Source organism: Streptopelia decaocto (genome assembly GCF_964273445.1).
Source record: "Streptopelia decaocto genome assembly, chromosome: 1".
NCBI lineage: Eukaryota > Metazoa > Chordata > Aves > Columbiformes > Columbidae > Streptopelia > Streptopelia decaocto.
The window spans coordinates 73,467,679-73,488,615 of record NC_138663.1 but is presented as its reverse complement, the minus strand read 5'-3'; the positions used below and the strand labels follow the sequence as shown (position 1 = coordinate 73,488,615).

Below are 20,937 nucleotides of genomic sequence, written 5' to 3'. Positions count from 1 at the left end.
TTGTAGACCAAATGAAAACGCAGATTGAGAAAAGCAGAAATCACACATTTCAGATGCATTGACCATATATGTATGTCTGGGATACTTAAAAGGAAGCCATTTATAATCAAGAAGCATAAGTGCTTATTCTGAATCTGACATTTAAATATCCCATCAACAGCAACCGGCATTGCAAAACAGTTTAATTAACCTGAAAGGATGTAACTGTATGCTATTTAGCAAGAAATACAAATTTTAAAGTGCTTTTATGCACTTACTATCAGAGTAGTAAGGCCAAATCCTGTTCTTACTAACCATATTTAAACGTGGAATAAATTCGTGTACCTCCCTTAAGAAACCTGCAACTAAGATGGTGTAAATACAAGCAGAATCTGTCACACATAGTCTATAATTCATTTCCTAAAACTACTGTACTCTTGACAACATTCTAGTGGTATAGTTAAAAGTTAGTACAGCCCAAATGACAGAATGGAACACTGGATTGTGTGTGGGTCTGTGAATCCTTGGGGTTGCCCCTCTCCCCATCTTTTTCTTTGTTATTATTCTTAATTTAATTTGGCTGAGCCACCTCTCCTCTTCTACATTTACAAATATCTCCTGAAGACAACTTAGCCTTAAAGCTATCAAAGGATGATCCAGGAGACTGAACATGTGATACTGAAACCTTTGAGGTCCAAAACTAAAATAACCCAATGTTTTTGTCCTACCCATACTCACAGTGTGGCTGACATCCTTCTGAAAGCCTGAGAGATGTGGTCTGCTAGATAAAATATAGGATAGTGATGGATGAATCTGGGCTCTCTCCTGCTGTGTGACCCCCAGAAGTCACTTCACCTCTCTGCACTGATTCCCCCACAAATTTTGTCTTGGTTGCTTGTATCATATGCCCTTTGGCAGACACTCCCTCCAACAGGTATGCCTTCAGTGTCTGCCATGGAGACCAAACAGGAAGGCTAATTGAGTAGTTGATATGCCAATAAGACTCTGTTTCAACTCTGTGCTCTGTAAGGGTGTCTGTGTGTCCCCAGGCAAGACACTTGGGCCCAGGTACCACAAGTAGAATTTCCAATGGGATTTAGGACAGGGAATACTTCACAGAATTTCAGTCACTACCTCTGCCAGTCACAACTGCTGCAAAGCTCTCAGTGCAAAATTCCGTATTCATGCTACTGTCCTGCACAGCAGTTCAGGTGGGATCCCAGAGAACGATTTTGGTTCTTAAGAGCAATCTGGATGTTCCTCTGACACTGCCTAGTAGGGCCATACCTCAGAATTCCTCTCTCTACAATAACTGCTTTCTGAACCCATGGGCATGATGAAATGGGCAGTACCATAACCATCTCAGCCTGGGGTTTGTCTGTTCAAAATCTTCCTGCTACAGGATTTTTGTGTAGTTGTCTCCTGTACTGTTACTTCTAATAGAACACTGTTACCACACTGAGTTGCCCTCATAAACTGGCGAAAGCAGATGGCTCAGAGTGCTAGTTTGGCCCCACCAGGAAACACAACCCCTTCTTCACATTTGAGGAGATTGTAAAAAAACGGCACAATTTGAAGAAAGTCAGTAGGAACTGTCAACCACACAGAACAATCACTGCTCTGTTCCTCCAGGAGAGATAGCCAGAAACCAGCACAGTGCCAGATAAAATGAAACTCAAGTAAACCCTCAACTAAACCCTTCAACATCTTTAAGTTCATGAGCCATTGCTGATCAAGCCATACCTGGAGAAAGACATAACTAGTGTACCAATAAGACCAGAAGCCATAGACTCCAGAAGTGCAACATTTTTTTTTTTGGTACATTAGAGAGAGCCTGACACACTTCTGGTGCAAACAAGACTGCTGGTCCTCCTGCAGGTTGTCAAATGACCATAGTGCTCCTAATCCATAATACAGTGTCTTTACTTTTCCCCTCACCTAGGTCTATGCGTAGCGTGTGGATCTTTCTTTTGTCCTTCCCTGTCCTGAGTAGCCATCATTTCTGCCTGCATGTTGGCACATTGAGATCAATGTGGATGATGATGATTGAGCAGCAGATCAACATGTATGAGAGAGATGGGTAAAGAGCTATGGCGAGGGCTAAAAGGGGCGGTGATATCCTCTAAGTACTTGTGGGACAGTTCTTGTTCCCAAGGATGCCACGTGCAGCATGGACATGTCTGATGCATTCTCAAAGTGACCAAAAAGGCCAGTAGTGTGGCTGCCAATACAGGGATCCTGCCTAAGGCAACCCTTGGGAGCTTCCTGTGAAGAAGCATAAATGGATTATTTGTTTCTCAGTTTTCCAACAGCTAAATGTGGAATAATAGCACCTTAGTCATAATAACTCCATATTGTGAGGATAAATTAACTATTGCTGTGTTCTTAGACACTGTGGTAACATGAATTATAGAAAAAAAAAAGCTAAATATAGCCACATAACCAATACGGATAAATATATCTATAAATAAAACCTCTAAGTACTACTGCAATACAAATAATAAATAAAAGCCAAAAAGACTTAGTCATACATGCAGGTGGATTTCCAATTACAGAGGAAGCACTTTTACAGACACCAGAGTGGAGCACTGTAAGTGGGGTGGTGAAGAGAAAGGTAATAAATCATTCTACAAATAAATTATTCTGAAAAATGGTCACCACAGGTATGTTCTTAAACTTCTGGAATGCAGCTTTTTCTAGTAAATTGAATATACAGGTATCTAAGAAGTATATATGACCATCCTCCTACACATATAAAAGCCACTTTTTCCTGAAAAAAAATGGATGCCAATGTAGCCTGCTCAATCTAAACACGGATATAAGTAGTTCTTTGAGCTGTGGAGTTAATGAAGCATTTGTGGAGAACAGTTTACTATCTTGCCAAGAATTTATAGCACTGTAAATCCTCATACTGTATTTTAGTTTGAAATAACCTCCCTGTATAGACAAGCCCCAAGATGCAACAGCACACGTGCATGGGGTAGTTTGCCCAACTTTTCTCCAGCTGACCCAGGGAATCCACGTATGGGAAGGAAAGCACGGAGAGGAGCAGAAGGCAGATTTTATGCTATTGCTTGTAGGGTCCTGATGGACAGTGAGTCAGTGCCTTCCTAATATGTTTTCTAAGAGCTGCATGGAGTAACAGGGGAGAGAGCATCACACCAGGATCACAAAGAAGAGACAGCTCTTTCATAACAGCAGTATCCAAATGTTCCTGCACCTAATAACTACTTTGCACTTAAGAAGCCTCTGGGACTTATGGTAGGTGACCAGTGCACATAGAGCACATGACAGATATACACAGAGAATGCTGTTTATGGTGACAAAGCAAGAGCCAGTTCTGGCAGCACCCTCATTCCAAGGCTATGGGTAAGTTTAAAGCCAGCACCACTGGGCTGTGCAGAGATAGCCAGGCTAGCTGCAAACAACATCTCTCTGGAACTAGAGAAGCGGGGCTGCCTGAGAGGCAAAGGTTACCTCGAGCCATCCCCAGTGTACTGCTTCTAGGACATCCACTGCCTCTGCACAGCCACTCTGTGCCACGTTTACGTGAAGCCACTTTGTCGCCGTATCATGGTGCTCCATGGTCCAGCGCAGAGGTGCCCTTCCAGTGCTTTCTTCTTTCGCTACAGTGCCTGAAAAGCAGCCAAGTGGTCTGACAGCTGCATTCCCCCCCTCTTCACTTGTTCTCCCAATAGCTGGATGATCCAACTGTCTTTTGAATGGCCAAAAGGCTTTCTGCTTTCACCAAACTAGGTTCTGGGATGCCTGCTGGCCCTCGGTTTTGCTATTTAGAAGCTAATGAGGAGGTAGCAGAGGGGCATTTTCTTTACCTAGTACATTGTTCCAGCACAGCAGATGGGACTTTGTCCTTCAGCAAAGCAACCTCAGATCCTGCCTTCAGTCAGGAAATGGTGGCTAGGATAGGAAATAACCAATAGCACATGAATACAATTACAATAAAAATATAATTTGAGAGGTTTATATTAAAATCTTTATACCATGAGTACTTTGTAGGTACAGGCATGGTGATATCCTACAACTATCCAGTAGCTCTAGGGCATTCTTTATACAGAACAGCAATAGTTATTCTCTGAAGGCAAAGCACTCCTAGCGTGTATACAGCATATGCCAGCAAAATTCAGCTTATGCCAGCAAAATCCAGCTTTTGCCAACATAACTTGCTCCAGATCATCTAAATGAAGCTCCAAGCTTCATTTCTCTAAGCGGGAGAAAGAGCTGTACTCATGACATCCCTGCATGTACGCTTCCATCAGTGTAGCTCCATCAGTCATGTCTTCACAAACTGGATTGACACTGAAAGGCTGCCAAGGAATAGCGTAAACCTAGTGCTAGTTTGTGGAGCTCATGATTTTCAATGCTTACAGATTTCAGTCATTGTTAATATCACAACATTTCCTGCTTCTAATAAAAGATGTGATAAATACCTAAATAATCCTCCAGTATGTGTTATGCGTGTATTTATTAAGATACCCTTTTTTCAATGCAGATATGGCTTCCATTACAGTCAACAACATTTCAAAATAACTTTAAAAATCTGCTGGGTAGACAACAACCTAAAATGAAACTGCTGACACACAGCTGCCCAAATGAAAATTGTGTAACAAACTTACATTTAATCCTATTTATATTTGAAAGTTCTGTATTTAGATTGTAGTGTTTGATGCCCTATTTTTTCTGCTGAGTTTCATTTAGCATTTCATTCTTCCTGCTAGATACTACTTGAGATGACCGTTTACACATCCTGATCTCCTTAAATGCTTTCAAGCAGAAACCACTGTTCAGAAACTCATAACATTATATTTCATGCCCTTGCCCTTTCTCTCACTTTGCAGATGCAGAGGAATAGGCTACACTACACCAGTAATCTCATTTACTACTATCAGCTTGCCACCTTAACCCAGTTTGCAGAAGGTTGCCATTAACCCCTATCTCACAAACTTCATACATTTCAGCAGAAAACAATATTTTTCTGAGCAATAACAAAGCCACAAAAACAAACTAAAAAAAAAAAGGAAAGTAAATGCTTATTAATATATATCAACAATGAAATTTCCCTCTGACACTACAGTGCTAGTAGCTCAGGGCTTACTGCTACTGATTTTTAATCACCACTCCAGGAACAATCAAGAATACCAAACACGAAGCAAGAAGAGTTATTTTATTTATATATATCGGAACAGAAAAAGAAACCTTGCAAATAATATTTAATTTGGGTAGAGGAGTGATAATTAACATGCAATCCAGCACTAAGCTTTCTGACAGTTTAGGACCAAAGGTCAGCTTGCAATATTACATTCAATATTTCTAATTGTGTTTATCCATGCCTGCTTACTCTTTTCAAAATATAAAGCCACTACAGTAATCTGCTTCAGGAACCTGCCATTGCTCAGCTTCTTCTTCCATAAGTTACTATCATAATCAAAGACACTAAATCACAAAACTACAGTTTTCTAAAGAAAAACCAAGGCAAACCCCAAATGCTGGACAATATTCCCATTCCAATAATAGTAAGCTTCTGCTTAAAACAAATGTGTTTTTTGAAAGAAAGGTTGCAATGCCAGGGCAAACGCTGTTTCATGTTTGAGAGAACACAGAACAGAAACAGGGCACAAACATCAAAGGCTTTGCTTCAGCAGGTTGCAACACACCGCTGACCGCAGCACGTCTGGGGACGTGGAAGGTGGAAGTGCGACCCGTTTGCCCTTTGGAAAAGATAAATGGGAAGCACCGTGGACAATTCAAGAGCACAACAGTCTCCCAGGTTAGAAAGTCTTTTCCTCTAACACCACTTGCAGAAGTTACAAGTTTGCAGCCAACTGTTCTAACTGGCACTGTTCTCAAGCACCTGGGACCGTTATTTCACTATTCAAGCTAAATACATTAGATGTTATTTCAAGCTTCTTCCTTCACTGTTTTGATTCTTTTCTTCCTATAGCTCCTGACAGTGGCAGTAAAAGATAGTCCTTCACAAAATGATAGGCCATTGAAATATTGAAACTTTTATCTTTTATATGATTATCATTTATATAGTTATTTTCCAGGATTCTAAGAAATATCTACTGAGATAGCTTCAAGTATCTTTTCAGTAAAGCATAAACAACACCTTCAATAAAGGAAATTACCCAGCATGAATACAGAATGGTAATTCAAAACCAAATTCCCCACACAGCACACAGCTACTTTAGTGCAACAGCTAAAGACAATGCCATTTCTCCAGAAAAAGAGACAGGACTATTTGGTTCCCAAAGTGGTTGGATGTGCTTTTCATTTGTTAGTGGATGCAGTAGGTGATGGTCATTCCCTGTCCAGTGTTTAGGAAGTGGCTTCCTGAGTATAAAAATGCCTCACGCATTCCAACATAACCTTGATTTACAAACACCTTCAGACAAAGTTTGCCTGTTGCCCTTATCCATATTGTATTCTTTCCTGACTATTAGAGGTTCATATCCTGAGCTTGTGAAGGGGATTTAAAGTACACAAAACCAGGCTACCACAGCCTCTGTGTGCAGAAAGTATAAAAGAAATCCACATTTCCAATTGCCAGCAACAGGACTTTACATCCTCTTCTCCAAAGTTTTAGGAAGAATTTGTCACTTTCTTCATATTTTAACTTAATTAGCATAATTTCCCTCTCCTGAGACACACCAGGACTGGAGTAAAAACTTGTCTTTTTTGGCTGTTAATGGACTGCACAGAATGATGAGTCCAGCAAGCAGCACCCCTTCTTCTTTCACTCTCCCTTCAATAATTCAATTAATTTATTTCATATTTAGATTACAGTGAATATAAGCATTAAACATATACATACACCTGGTCCTGGAAGCAACAGCCTGGCAGCTCCCATACAGTTTGTGCTTTCACTCACTCTGCCTAAGTGAGGGAAGACACTGGCACCACACCAAGGATACTTGAAATGACGGCACAGCCAGATCTGCGACCAGTATCTAAGCTCACAACACGGCAAATAACAATTCTTTACATATACCTTGTTATTAAGGACTGCTTCTTAATCAGAAAAGTAGCCAGCGAAGGTGGGCAACTGGGGAAAAGCAACAAAAGGTAGCCAAGTCCCCATCCCTCAGTGCAGCTCTTCTCGACTAGGGCTCCCATCCCGTCCACGCTGGCAGAGGTGAGGGGACCTGCCTGTCCCCCAAACCCACCGGACACTCTCAGCACCGTGCTTCAGCCCCGCTCCCTCCTCCCCTGCCTGCTCTGCACCTAGTCTACCCCGGGCAGTGCTGGGGAGTCCCCGTACCCCCAAAGGGGCAAACACCCACACTGGCTGCGGGGCGGAGGGTCCGCATAGCACCAGAGGAAGAAGCCCTCCCCCTTCCAGGGCAGCAGGGCGAGTCTCCGTGCCCCGGGGGCACCTGGAAGGAGAGGCAAGCCTCCACCACCCCGGTACTTCAGAGCTCCCTCGACCCCCAACCCTGTAACCCCCTCCCAGCAGCCGCCCCTCCGCGCCCCGCCAGGGCGCCGGCCCCGCCCCCGCCCGCCCCTCCCGCCCCCCGCGGCGGCGGAGCCCGCAGCGCACCGCCCCCCGCCCGCCCGGCGTTACCTGGGCGTTGGAGCCGAGCTCGGGCGGCTGGCGGGCGCCGACCAGCTTGGCCGTGGTCTGCAGGTTGATGGGGGCGCTCTGCGGAGGCTCCGCGGCGCTGCAGCCCAGCCCGCCGTTGAGGTGCGCCGTCACCATCGCGATGGGAGCCTTGGCCGGCAGGACGGAGATGGCCAGGCCCTGCCCAGGGCTGCCGCTGGGGCTCCCGCCGCCGCCGGGTGCCTTGAGGAGCGCCGGGACGCCGCCGGGTTTGGCGCTGCCGCTGGCGCCGCTGCCCACCAGCACGGCCGTGGGGCAGCTCCGCACCGCCAGCTTCTGCCGGGGGAGAGAAGCGGAGAGAGAAGCGGCATCGTCACCCGCCGGGCTGCAGCCGGACCCCGGTCCCCCCCCGGCCCCCGCCGCCGCTCTGCCCCCCGGCCGGCCGAGCCCCCGCGGCCGGAGCGCCCCGGCCCTGCCCGCACCGAGCGGGGGTTTGCTGCTGCGGTTCTTTCCTTGGAAGGGACAGGCGGCGGGCAGGGGCAAGGCTGGGCTTCCCCTGCTCGCTCGGGAACTTGCGGTTTCACTCGGGGTTTTCAGTCTTTTTTTTTTCCTTTGATATCTCTTTATGCCTGGAACTAATGATTCTGCTATAGGTCTAGATAATAATGTAGCTTTAATTAATAATAAACGGCTTTTAGACGTAAAGAATGTTCTTTTCAACTTTCTGTTCCGTTAGTCTCGAAATCCATTTACACACGCTTGCCGCACTCCAGTGCTTGCTTACATCTCATGCTCCTTAACCATGACTTAATTTGGAGTCATTTTTTTGTTTGCCCTTTAACTTTTTTCCTTCTCACAAACTTCTATTATTTTTCCAGTGTTTTGCCTTTTTTTTCCTCAAGCTAACTTTTCTCCATAGCTCACAGTTCTCTGCTTTTCTTAACAATTGTACTTTTAAATTTCTACAGAGTGGCTATTCTGTCATCTGTAATAGGAATACATTGATTATGCTCTGTTTCCAGTATCTCTTACAAGACTTGTATTTCAGATTTCTATAGGCACTGTGAAATTGCCACATGGTGAATGCCAGTGTCTGCAAAATGCTCACTTTTTATAAAGCTGTTGCACTTTAATAAGAACAGCTTCTGAGATTATTTAATGCCATTTGGGCAGGTTACGTATATGTGGAAAAAAATAATTCTGGTTCAAGCCTCTTTTTGTACTTTGAAGTATTAAACATCTCATTTTTACAAGAGTTAACATCAAAGGTGCTTAATCCTGCAAAGGCTTCTGCCCATGTTTAACTGTTTTCGCTGACCAGTCCCATTGGCTTCAGTGCAATTGCATCTCGTGTCACCTTTCAGGAAACGTCACCCCCTGTCTAGGGTCTGCTGCTGTACTATTAAAGTAATTGGTTTTTTGTCAGCTGTGCTTGTTTAAAATACAGTGTGCATGTATATTTGTATATATGCATATAAAGTTACAGATATGCTTAGTTCAGTGACAATCTTACTCCTGGGCATGAAGTACAAGCCTAGTAGTAAAAAACTGACTTTTAAGGAAATACCTTCCTTCTTACCTTTAAACCCATTTTACACTGTAAGGCTGTAAAGACTTAACTGTCAAATATATTTGCTCCAGGAACTGTAGGGTTTATGTTTATATGGAATAGCAGGCATCAGGGATACCTGCTTAATATTTTAATACAAAGAAATGATCTTTTTAATGTCTGCATTATTCTAGTAATCATAACTTCATATAAATTGTTTAAGCTTTGTTCATTTTTGTCTTTACCTTTCATTTTCTATTACCCTAACAGTCATCCCAAGGAAGCATAGGCAATATTTTCCTCAAACTATGCTGTTGCATGTCATAGATGGTTTGAAGAGGAAAGAACTTTTCTTTCAGCACAGAAATATACCTGCTTGTTAGTTTAAAAGTACTCAAGTGAAAGCCAAGAAGCTCCTGTGTGTTTTATGTAGGTGGAAAAAGTTGCTTACGACAAAATTGTATAAAACAACTAATTCTCCGTTTCGTTGTACAATTTTCCACCGGTGTTCCTTGTACTGGTATGTCGCTACAGATGTGAAACGACTGCATGTAGGTATGAGCCGAACTCTACCAAAAACCTCCTTGTGCAGCCCCTTATTAACCTGTACAGTCATACAAAGCTTTCAGATTAAGAGTTCAGCTTTGTGGTTGTATATTTGTTTTGATTTCTGTCATGTGAAAAACTCTAATCTCACAGACTGTCAGAAAATGCTGTCGTTGGTTACAGTGCTATAAATTCATTACCTAACAGGAGTTAGTCCATGAGTGAAATCCTAGCTCTGCTGCAGACAACCAGAGGTTTGCTCCTGACGTCAGTGGCACCAGGGTTTCTTTTTTTGTGGAACTAAGAGCATTTGCAATCCCTGATAGGTCACTGTATTGAGATACATTTTAATATCTGTCCTCAGAAATGTGAATATTTTTATTACAGAATGAAAAACCTCTTATGAAAATACTGCTACTGTACTGATTTCAGATTTTCACTTAAATAAAATTTCTAGTGTGTAATATTCTAAGGGTATTAGTACAGCTTTCCTTTTCTCTCTGGCAGTTAGCAACAGAAAACATCCAAGCAAACAGAACTCCATGATCCCATGCAATACTTGGTAGCTGAGTGGAAATGCAAGTAAATAAGCAGAAGTAGATTATGACTTTCCTGACACAAGTCAATAGCAAGTAGTAGCTTTTTGTCTTGTTCCAAAGGAAGAAATGGTACCAAGAACTATAGAAGCAGAAATGCTGCAAACAAAGAAAAAAATTCTCTACTCAAACTACCATCCAACCCATTTCTACTGTTCTCCTATCTGCATTAAAAGCTCTCTATTCACATGTATGCGACAAAAAAGCTAAGGCAACATGGGTTACTGCTTGTTTCAGTCTAATTTTAGATGAATATTAAATGCTTTTAAAATTGAACATGTATCTCCTGATGCAAAACTTGTTTTCATTTAGGTTTCGGGGTTTTTCTAAGTAAATAGAGGAAAAACAAAAAGCATCCCTGTGATAGGCTTGCAAAGACCAATCAACCCACGCCAGTCACCTCCCCAGGGAACAATACTATACTAAATTTTAAATTTAAATTTAAATAACTGCAAATTTTAGAAACTAAATATAGAAGGCATATACAAAGGATCAGGTGCTCAATATTACCTTCCAAAAGTGAGTTACAGAAAAACTGTCAGTTTGGGGAAAAGCAGCTACAGTATCTCTTCTGTGTCTCATTTATTAATTTTCTGAAAATGTACCTACTAAAACTTGCAAAATAACCCCCTTAATCAGATTATGTTAGTAGGAGACGAGCAGTTTTTCTTTGTAATGTCCATTTTTATTTTATACCCCCAAGAAGACATTGATAAAGGAGTGTTGGCAGAAACAAAGATTATGATATGAGAGATTAAAAAAATCCTCAACAAAACCTACATCTGCTGTATTCTATTTGTGCCAGATTAATTAAAAGAATAGTCTTGGTTTTTAAAAAGAGAGAAAATCTGCATTTTGAGAATCAGTCAGCATAGCGTATTCTCTGGCACTTTTGGAATGATGAATAATAAGAAACTAAGCAATCTTTGGACACTGCAGCTGAAATCGTGCTGATATAATGGAAGAGCCAAAAAAGAGGGGAAAAAAAATATTGGCTTTAAATGCTGGAAAGCAGGTCGCTGCTTCTCATTCACAGTATAACAGTCCTCACAATACACCAATTTTGAAGCAGCGCCTTTTCAGTAGCAACACAACTTTAATTTTCACTGCAGGATGCCACAGGCAAACCGGAGTTTGAAATATGTATGCCAGTCACATGCAAACACACTACAATGTGCTGGAAAGCTGCTGCTTGTTTATGATTTCCCGTCTTGTACGTGGCATGGTCTCCACTACTCAAAGCAGAGCTAATGTTTTTTTCCATATGTATCAAAATAACTCTGGCCTTTCTATTTATTTGTGCATGTAAACCCCCTTCCCAACCCCTCCTTTCTCTTGAGGTCTGTGCTGTAAAGGTTTGCAGGCGTAAAGGCAACCAGGCAACAGTTTTAGCCACCCTACTAGCAGTTACTCAAATGCTACTTTTCCCCTTACATACCATGAATCATTCTGTTTAGTGAATAAAGAAATGGAAGGAGCAAAGGGAGCAAGGATTTGAAGGCAGCTGTACTGTTGTGTTACACACACTGAGCCATACACTACACATATGCACATGTATGTGTACTCAGACTCCAGCTGCACTCTGCACAGACAGCAACACTTCCAGTGTAAGGCTTTGGTTCCTTCATTTTTACTCTGCTGCAGCTTACGTCACATCTTCAAATCCTTACTGATCTGATGTCAACTTAACTTCGCACGTATATCCCAAACAAGAATATGGTCATAACCTACAATGGGAGAATACTCTGCTAGAGGCTGCTTTTTGCTGTGGCAGTGATTTAAAGCGGACACATGCCTCTGAACAAACCTTCACATTTTCATCATAAAATACGAGACCTAAAATTCACTGTCGATCACATTTATATTTTAACACCTACATGCTGTATATAGAGACTTCAGTCCATTAATCTTTCTAGAATGATGCTCTCCCGACAAAGCAGTTTCGCTGTGAAAAACTGCAATTGTTTTCGGAGCAATGTCAGTTCTTTTCCTTAGTGGCCCCATGGCTAAGAGAAAACATTTGGTATAAACCTGAGAGTTTATTTAGCTTGCAAGAGACTGGCAATCCACTTTCAAACCAAAATGATGGCTTGACAATTAATAATTTAACATTCAGCACTAATCTAAGACCCGCATGCAAAGCAGCTGAACAGACTTCTCCGGCAATGAGGGCCATGACCTCTGTTCATTTACTCAATTGTCACAATAAAATTCTCTTGAACAATGGAATATTTAATATCTAAAGTGTGACAACACACAAATGCATTGTGGACAGGCTACCAGCTATGGCACTTAAATATAATGTCTTAGGATTTTGGTACAATCCCATGAATTTCCATGTATTTCTCATGTATTTTCAAGTTGCTACTTGTATACATGGCTGATCCTGCCTGATCTGTGCCTTAAGTCACGAACCAACCACCTGCATAACTTTACACATTGAAACAGAAATGTGCAGGGCTTTGGCTAAGCATACATACGTACATATACACGGAAACCCACAGGAGTCTGGTGGATGTTTATGGAGGCAAAAGGCTCCGTAGTCTCTTATTTTATGTCTGGACTCCCATAAAAAATGCTTCCCTTTGCATACAACCCTCGGGCACCAGGTCGCCTATGCACAAAAGACATTAAAACATGTTTTCATACAACTAAGGATGAAGACCCTCGCATGGAAAAGTTTTATGCACTGTTTCTGAAACACTACATTTTGGTGTAATGGTGCTCAAGATGTGCAACGGAGAAGGTGCTTTTTTAAGGAAGGCTGGGGTGGTTCCTCCTGCCAATCTCTCGCTAAATGACCTGTCAGTTTGATGCAAGGGCTCTGCCTGCGACGCTCAAGCTGGGGCACGGGAAAGGGATGGGGAGAAAAGAGGGGAGGGAGGAGAAATTGCTCGACAGAAGTATTTCTAATGACCCCCAGGGAGGGGTCACCGCAGCATGGGATGATGTGTGGTACCCAGGGGCAGGAAGCCTTCCTCCTCCTCCTCCTCTCCTCCTCGAAGCCCAGCGCAGAGCCCACACCCCGCCCGCCCTTTCCTAGATGCAGCCCCCAAAAGCGCAATTAATAAACGAGGAGGTAGTGACTGCCCAAGAAGGTGGAATTCGGGTGTTAGTTTCTGTCAGGAGGATTAAAAAAATAGCTGAAGAAAATCTGGGACTCGATCGAAACAGCCTTTCCAGGGGCGGACTTTGAGCAGAAGGAGGCCGAGTGTGAAACGCGGGCAGGGAGGTTTACGTGTGCTGAAGTACAATCTCAGCATTATATTTTTTTTAAGGCTTCTTTTGTCTGTTGGTTTCTTCTCCTTTTTCTTTCTCTTTTTTTTCCTTTTTTTTTTTTGACAACTTCCTGCCTGCCTGTCATTAGAAGTAAGAATGTATTCCTCTCTCTCCATCAGATCTCAGTTAATTAGCCATCGCTGCAGCAGGCTCAAGGATTTAAATTCAAAGTGAAACTCATTCTAATCAAAACTGCAGCAAACTGGGGGTTTTGTTTGACTTTAACCTGAAAGTCAGTTATTGTACCACTGATGTACATACCACATTACCAGCTGAGTGCTTTCAGCATCTCTCTATCAGTGTGAAATATTTAATCGGCACGAGGATCCAATCAGCACAGCAGAGGGGAATCCAGTGTGTGCATTAATTTACTTTCAGTTGAAAAGCAGTAAAGCAGGTCAGAAACACATAACCTTCTCCCTTCCCCCCCCCCTCTTCTTTCCCTTCCCAAACAAATCCACAGCACATCAGAAGAGTTTTGGTGGCGGGGGAGGGAATGAAAGCCACCCTCTATGAATCCAGATTGGAGAGTCAGACAATAAATTAGTCGCTCCTGCCAAAGAATGACAAACACTGCCTGGATCAGAAGAGGGGGGCAACCCCTCCCTCTAAATGTACCCCCCAAAATCCCCTTTCAAATTAATTACATTGGGTAATTGTCTGTTTTTTAATCTTTGACTCTTTTTAAACTAGAAAGATGGCTAAATGATTACCCCTTCTGTGTATGACATTAATTAGAAAGAAAGCAAATGCCAGGAAATAATGAAACAGTCTTTCTATTAAGGTGCAATGGCTCTGGATTTTCTGACCAGCCATGTTCTCTTGGAAAGGCTTCCATTAATATTATTGGTATTAAATATCTGGTTTAGAACCATTCCCAAGCTCTCCTATGCATCAGAAATTTTATATCTTGCAGAAGTGTACTGTAGTGTACAAAAGCTAAACTTTTTCTGCTGCCAAATCTACCCTTGTATTTCTCGCTTATTCTCTGAACAGAATAAAGTTCCTTATCTCCCTGATATCATAATGAGAATATCGACGTGCAATGTCTTTCACAAGGGATCATTTACAACGTTAACGTTACATGAACAAACTTGCACAATTCTGCAAGCAAAACCATCATGTAGGAATGCGATGACCAGCAACAATTAAAGTTGCACCAAAGAACCCCACCCCAGCTTGTCAGTCTGATGTGGCCAAAACACTTGGAATGGTTGCTTTCCAGGGCAGGGCAGGGCAGCAATGAAGAATTAGCAGATTTATGTAAAGAGAGAATTTTCCGAACTGGTAAATACCTTAATAATGGTAACAGTGGGCTTAGAAAAGCACATATTCACTCAAGTGCAATTAGCCTTTAATTTCTGAAACCATTAAACAGCTTGCTGACTGAAAAAAACAACGCATTTTCAACTGTATTGCTAACTGGCAATCCGCTCGTCAAAGCTCGGAATTATCTGCTTAGTGACTTGTAAACAGCGCTTTTTAACTAACAAGGAGTAGGGGGGAAAGAGTACAATATTTAATGAGAAAAGTCAGATTCATATTATGGAATATTCTGGAAATGCCTGTGCATCTTAAAGGAGAGGAGGAGGGGGAGCTAGTTGTTTTTTTTCTTCTTTTTTTTTTTTTTAATAACCTCACAAATAATCCCTCCTCCTTTCTCTCTCTCAAACCATGTCAATGATCAAGGAAATGAGAACAAGGCGCTTGATTCACAGCTGACTCTCTCTTCTTGTTACATCAGATCAAGAAGGAGCAGTCTAACAGGGGGGCCGATTTCTGCAGGGGAAACAAATCTACAAGCTGGCATTTTGTCTCCTACTCCTATTAATTAGCCCATTTTTCTGTGAGAGCTTTTAAAACTTGCAACGGAGTTACGTGTGTGCCCACTAGCATATATGCATCCAGAAAATTAAATATTAGGCATGTGGGATAAACCCCACCCCAAAAAAATCTTCAAGGAAAGAGTGGTTGCTTTCCTGTTTTAGTTGATGGATGGATCTCTATTCTTTCCTTTAATCCCAAGAAAAACTGCATAGCAAACTGCTAATAGTAAGATGCAGCCTGTGCTAAAGACCTAGTTAATGACAGCCTTTGGATGGCGTGCATTGTGTTCCGGATGAGGTCCGTAGAGGCTCAGTCTGCACATCTATGAAATGCTTCTTTTAAACCCAAACTTACAACAAAGGGAAACTTTGGCTTGATCTCACTTGGAATAAACCAGAAAGCATACAGGCATCCTCTTGGCAGGTCAGAGGGGGATTTAAATGGCTCCCTGCTGTGTAACATGGGTTCTCCCTAGGCCCAAAGCTGGAGTCCTACTTGCCATTAGCAGCTCAAAATTTACATCCTTTTGCTGTTGCCAGCTTAATTTTCCCATGATTTGCCATGTCCCGTGCATTCAAGAGGACTGCATTCATCTGGCTTAGTTAATGTTAAAAAACAAAACAACTCGCCACAAACAAACACACAAAAAATGAAACCCGAGTGTACACCACATAAACACTAATGTGCTTCTAATTTAAGTTTTGAAAAAACAAAGGCAGAGTGATTAAAGGCCAGGAGCATGCAGCTCAGCATATGGAGCCACAGTAAGTGCCCTAGAACAAGTTGAATGTTTCCATTGTGTGAAAGACTCATTCATTATAGCTACAAGATGCAGTGCAGACATTTGCATTTTTAGAGGGGCATCTTGTCAGTTTTAGATAAATCATGGGATCCAGACCCTTTCTAAATGGCATCAAAGCTTGCATTTCTTGATATCCTGCCTCCCTTTGTTTCAGTACTCTGCCTCACTGTTTTCTTTTCCTCTGCATGAATGTCATTAAAGTTTGCACCCTAGTATGTCTCCAGACCAAGATGTGAAGTCAGGGGTTTCTCATTTTTGCTTAAAACTATGCTGCTTCACGTGATTAGGCAAGGCAAAAAGAGGTACAACTGCATGCAATCAGAAGAATAAACAATAAGTTAGAGTAATTTATTGTATCCAGTTTCAAAGCTGCTGCCTCCTGATTCACATTCCCTCCTCCCATATTCCTCTCACCAGCCCACCCCCTTCCCGACCCCTCCCCCAATCTGATAATCATTTCTTTGATTTCTCCCTCCTTCACTCCAGCTTAAAATCAAATTTGGAAATGCACATCTTCCTTGGTGCAGTAGGAAGAATTGGCAATACAATAAACTACGCCAAATCATTTTGGTTTTTTTTTTCCTTTCTCTTTTTCCCAGATAACACAGAATACTCCTGAAATGAACAAATGTAACTGTGAACAGATACAGACTTCCCATGGGATCAAACCATCAGTTCCTCGGTATACATATAAAGAAGAAAGAAGTTAAATGGTTGCATTTCCCCCAAGGGAAGGCAGAGCTTCAGTTGTGAAGGATTCCCATCAGAAATTCTGGATAAGTTGCAAAGAAAAAAAAAAAACATCCCTGCCTCCTCTCCAGACCTCGTATAGACATTTCCCCAGCAATTCTACATATACACATTTCATCCTGACAGCACAAGCTTTTAGTACTACTGTGTTACTCTGGAGTGATTACTGTTTTCCAACAGCAGACATATTTGCATGGTAGTCATGAAACTGCTCGGAGAAACCTTTCAATTTTCCGATGTTCCAAAGTATAGCTTTGGAGAAAGCAAACGAAGTAGAAGGGGAAATAAAGAGCCCAAACTGAGTGTCTACGTCCAGGCAGCTCAGTCCAAATCCAGGCTCTGGTGTGCACCTGGACAGCTGCCACATGGCACTGGAGCAGCAGCGGCCAGAGGCACAGGCACCCTGTGCTCTGCATCCTAAACCCAGGGGGGCCTGCTCACTTTTGCAAGGGAATGTTGGTTACATGAATGAAACTGAGCTGTAGATTTTTGTCACAAAACCTGAAGAGAGTGCTTAGTTCAGAGGAGAGAACAAGAAGGCAACATTATGAATATTTTTTTGCAAACCTTACTAACTATAAACCCATATGGCTTGGCAGTGTCCTTCCACCCCAGCCTCTGGCTGGACCTGTGTCTACTTCTGGTTGAGCACGTCAGAACTAAATGTAATTGGAAGTGTCTTTTAAGATTTAGATAAGCCCCTTTGCCTCAGTTTCCCAACTTGATAGCATATCTTCCTTGCAAAGGTATTGTGAAAATTGACTGGCTAACATCTATTAAATGCTGTTTGTTTGTTATCAAAGGCAATTTAAATCATATTATTTCATCTTAATCCAACAGAATTGTGGCTGTCAATTTATCTAACCTTGCCTGTTAATATCTTCTAATGTCCTCCAAAGGAACCCTTGTGAAGACGAAGATGAGACTTCAGAGCTCCAAGTATTTTTCCAGGTCTGTGTGTGTAGGCCTGGCCACACATTAAACTAAGTGAAGGGTACAAAGTTCATTACATGTCTTTTCCTTTCCACAAGTTGCATAACAAGTAATCTACAGATCCAGAAACGTAGCGAAGCCCAGAGCCAGACACAAGAAACACACAACTGATAAATACACCTCTAAGAAGAGGTGCTACAAGTCTGAAGAAGAAAGGCGTTCAAAGAAGCTGGAATGAATGGGAAAGCAGACACAGAGGGGGCCAAATTTTTCACAACAGGGCTATTGGAGCTGAGCTTGTCAATGGACAGAAAAGGGTTGAAGTGGCAAGTCTCTGGGAGATTCTCCTCCCATATCGTAACATAATTCAATGTATTATAAATTATGGAATGAGAATGATGAACAATTGTGCAGGTGCTTTGCAGAAGTAAATTAGAAGATGAGTTGACAATGGACTTCCACCCCAAGACTTTCTACATTCTAATACCCCTTAATATACAGAGGATGACAGTCTCTGTCTTTTCCCAGGACCTCTGAGCATCCTCACATCATTCATAGATACCCCTTTGATGTGATGAAACCCCTCCAGAGGCAGCAGCTCTGGATGGAAGCTGCAGGAGCTAAAACTGAGGCCACTCACTCACATGATGTATCAAGTCAAAGGTGGAAACTGAACCTTGATGTCGCAAACCCAAAACTTTAGTCATCAAGAGAGCACCCTTGCTCCTCACTTCATTTTTTCCTCTGTTACACCACTTCATTTGCCATGTGCCCTACATTAAAACATAAATTTGAATAGTCAAACCACCTTGTTTATCCAACCTTAGAGTTGAATGTGCAGGCAGGGTGGCTGCCACAGCACTTGAGGTAGCAACAGCAGTGAGTGTTTTTTTCTATCTTTCAAGAAGTGAGTATCCAAAAAGGCAGAATATCAAACAATGGATTATCAAAAACACAAAGTCATTTTCAAAACCTGGCTGAATGAATAACACCTGATCAAATATCACCCCTTACAGAAGTAGGGGATACTGGAAATTAGGAACTCCAAGCCCTCTGTCATGTGCTCAGACCACTATATAATGCTCTTTTTTTTTAATGGGGAATATATAATAGCCCAGTTTCTCTAGGGACATGGATGGTTTAGACAGATTAAAAAAAAATTAACCTCCCCTCCCTAATGCCCCCTAGCCTGACAAAGAATGCTGTGTGAGTACATACATGTGAAAAATCAAAAGCAAACTTTTACAGTTTGAGAATCACAAGTAATACCATTTGACTAGATACAGATAACTGATCAGTCATAATAAGAGGGGGATACAGCATGTAATATTTTTCTTTTAATGAGACTTCAGAGAACACATGAAAAAACTATTTAGAATGACTGAACTGTACAAATATATTAGCAGATGTTGAAAATACTGGGTAAATTTAAGAAACAAGGGAATTATATGCTTTCACTCTAACTTAATGGAAATGCAAATGATAAGATAATGCTTAAAGGGAAAGAAAGGTATACAGCAGCAGTGTTGGGAAAGAATATTAAAAAGAGACAAAGGAGCTGCTAATGAAGGACTGTGTAGATCCTAGGATGAAACTAAGACCCTTCACAACCATTATTTCAGAGGCCAAAGAGAGAGTAATGAGCAATAAATAATGTAGATCATGCCAATGGTAGTAAATAAAACGCAATGTAGAAGATAGAATGAGAAAGAACAGACTGGGCCCACTTCAAAACAACAATAGGAGAGGAACACAATGGCTAAGGAGAAAGCAAGGACACACTACACAGTAACTCTGCCATTGCCTTCACACATAAAGATAGAGGTGCCTATATAACACAGATAAAATAAGAATTATCTGTAAAATGTAGGTGGTAGTCTGCAGTTGCAAGTGTGTGAACTAGTTTCTAAACTACTACCACGAACAGTGACAGGAGAAAGAAAGACATTCTGTATGTCGATTTTCTTGCTATGGTAGTGGAAAACACTTAGATACTTCAGCTGTGAGAGCTATATAGGGAGCTGCACAGAGTGACACAGATCTGTGTGCATACTTAGAAAGGATTCAAGGGCACAAAAGAAAGGCGAGAAGAGAATGAGAGAAGCTTTAGCAAACTTTGTCACAACTTCGTTACATTTAAAGATCAGAATAAGCAACATCCTCTTGGCCTCATTTCCCATTGTGTGCTATGGAGTGCTAAACATCATAGCCACTTAATACGAACTCTACTGCAATCAGTCACCCAAATCCTTTGCCTGGAACATTTATCACAGCTGATAGCTTTTCTTCTGATAAAAGTCATTTTGCAAAGAAGCTGGACACAAAAAATTATAGGGTGGTCAGTAAGAAGCTGATGGTCTGGCTTTCCAGTTCTGCAGCACACCCAATTTTGGTTTACATTTCCAATTTGGCTAACCTTTTCATCTGCAAGAGTGGAACATGTTACATCTCTTCAGAGCAGAAGGCAAGGATTAGGACACAGCCGTGGAGTTCCACGGCAGGTTTGTGCATCAGCCCCTAAAGATCCGAGTTCAAATACAGGTCAAACCATAAGTGGGAAAGAAAAACAAAGGCTTTGTTCTAGTTCCTGTGCTCCAAAATCATCCTGGGTGTAACCCCCTCCCCAGGATAAGATTGAGCTGCAGTGGTGCAAATTGCAAAGGCATGAGATAGGATGGGGCGGATAAGGGGCAAAATGATGCTTTGCTCACACCAGTAGATTCCAGCTGAGCAGGACTGAGGATGTTAAAAACACTCAATGTGGAAGAAGTAGCTCTCTGCACAGCATCTCTATTGATACTATGACTGTATAATTTTATTCCTGCTTTCGCCACTGCTTTTGGTTTGGTTTGTTCTTGGTTTTTTTTGGTTTATGTTTTGCTTTGTTTTACTTGAAGAACTAAAATATTTTAAAGGAACTGTGGAAAAATAAAATAAAGCCTAATAATGATGGCCTCCTCCAGGAGGTGAGGGGTGCAAACCATGTGTTGCCAAACACTGTACACCACTCTAAATCAGCAGTGCTTTCGAAGGAAGCTGTCCCCTGGTCTCTTGATCCGCCTCCTGTGCTGTCCCAACTTAGTGACTGCACCAGCGTTCAGCTAACTGTGCAATAAAA

The 20,937-nt window shown here is 42.0% G+C and overlaps 1 protein-coding gene across 4 annotated transcripts in view; it reads right to left on the bottom strand.

Annotated features, from left to right (window-relative positions):
* The window catches only part of PHF21B (PHD finger protein 21B), a gene marked incomplete at both ends in the record, with an annotated part of 164,063 nt that overhangs the window by 57,286 nt on the left and 85,840 nt on the right, over positions 1-20,937 (bottom strand). For 2 of the 4 annotated variants that reach the window (XM_082067045.1, XM_082067046.1), the window contains one exon: positions 7,562-7,873. The exons of the other annotated variants lie outside the window; for them this stretch is intronic. In XM_082067045.1, the coding sequence (XP_081923171.1) occupies positions 7,562-7,873 (312 nt within the window). The remainder of the gene's footprint in view (positions 1-7,561; positions 7,874-20,937) is intronic. 4 annotated transcript variants of the gene reach the window in all.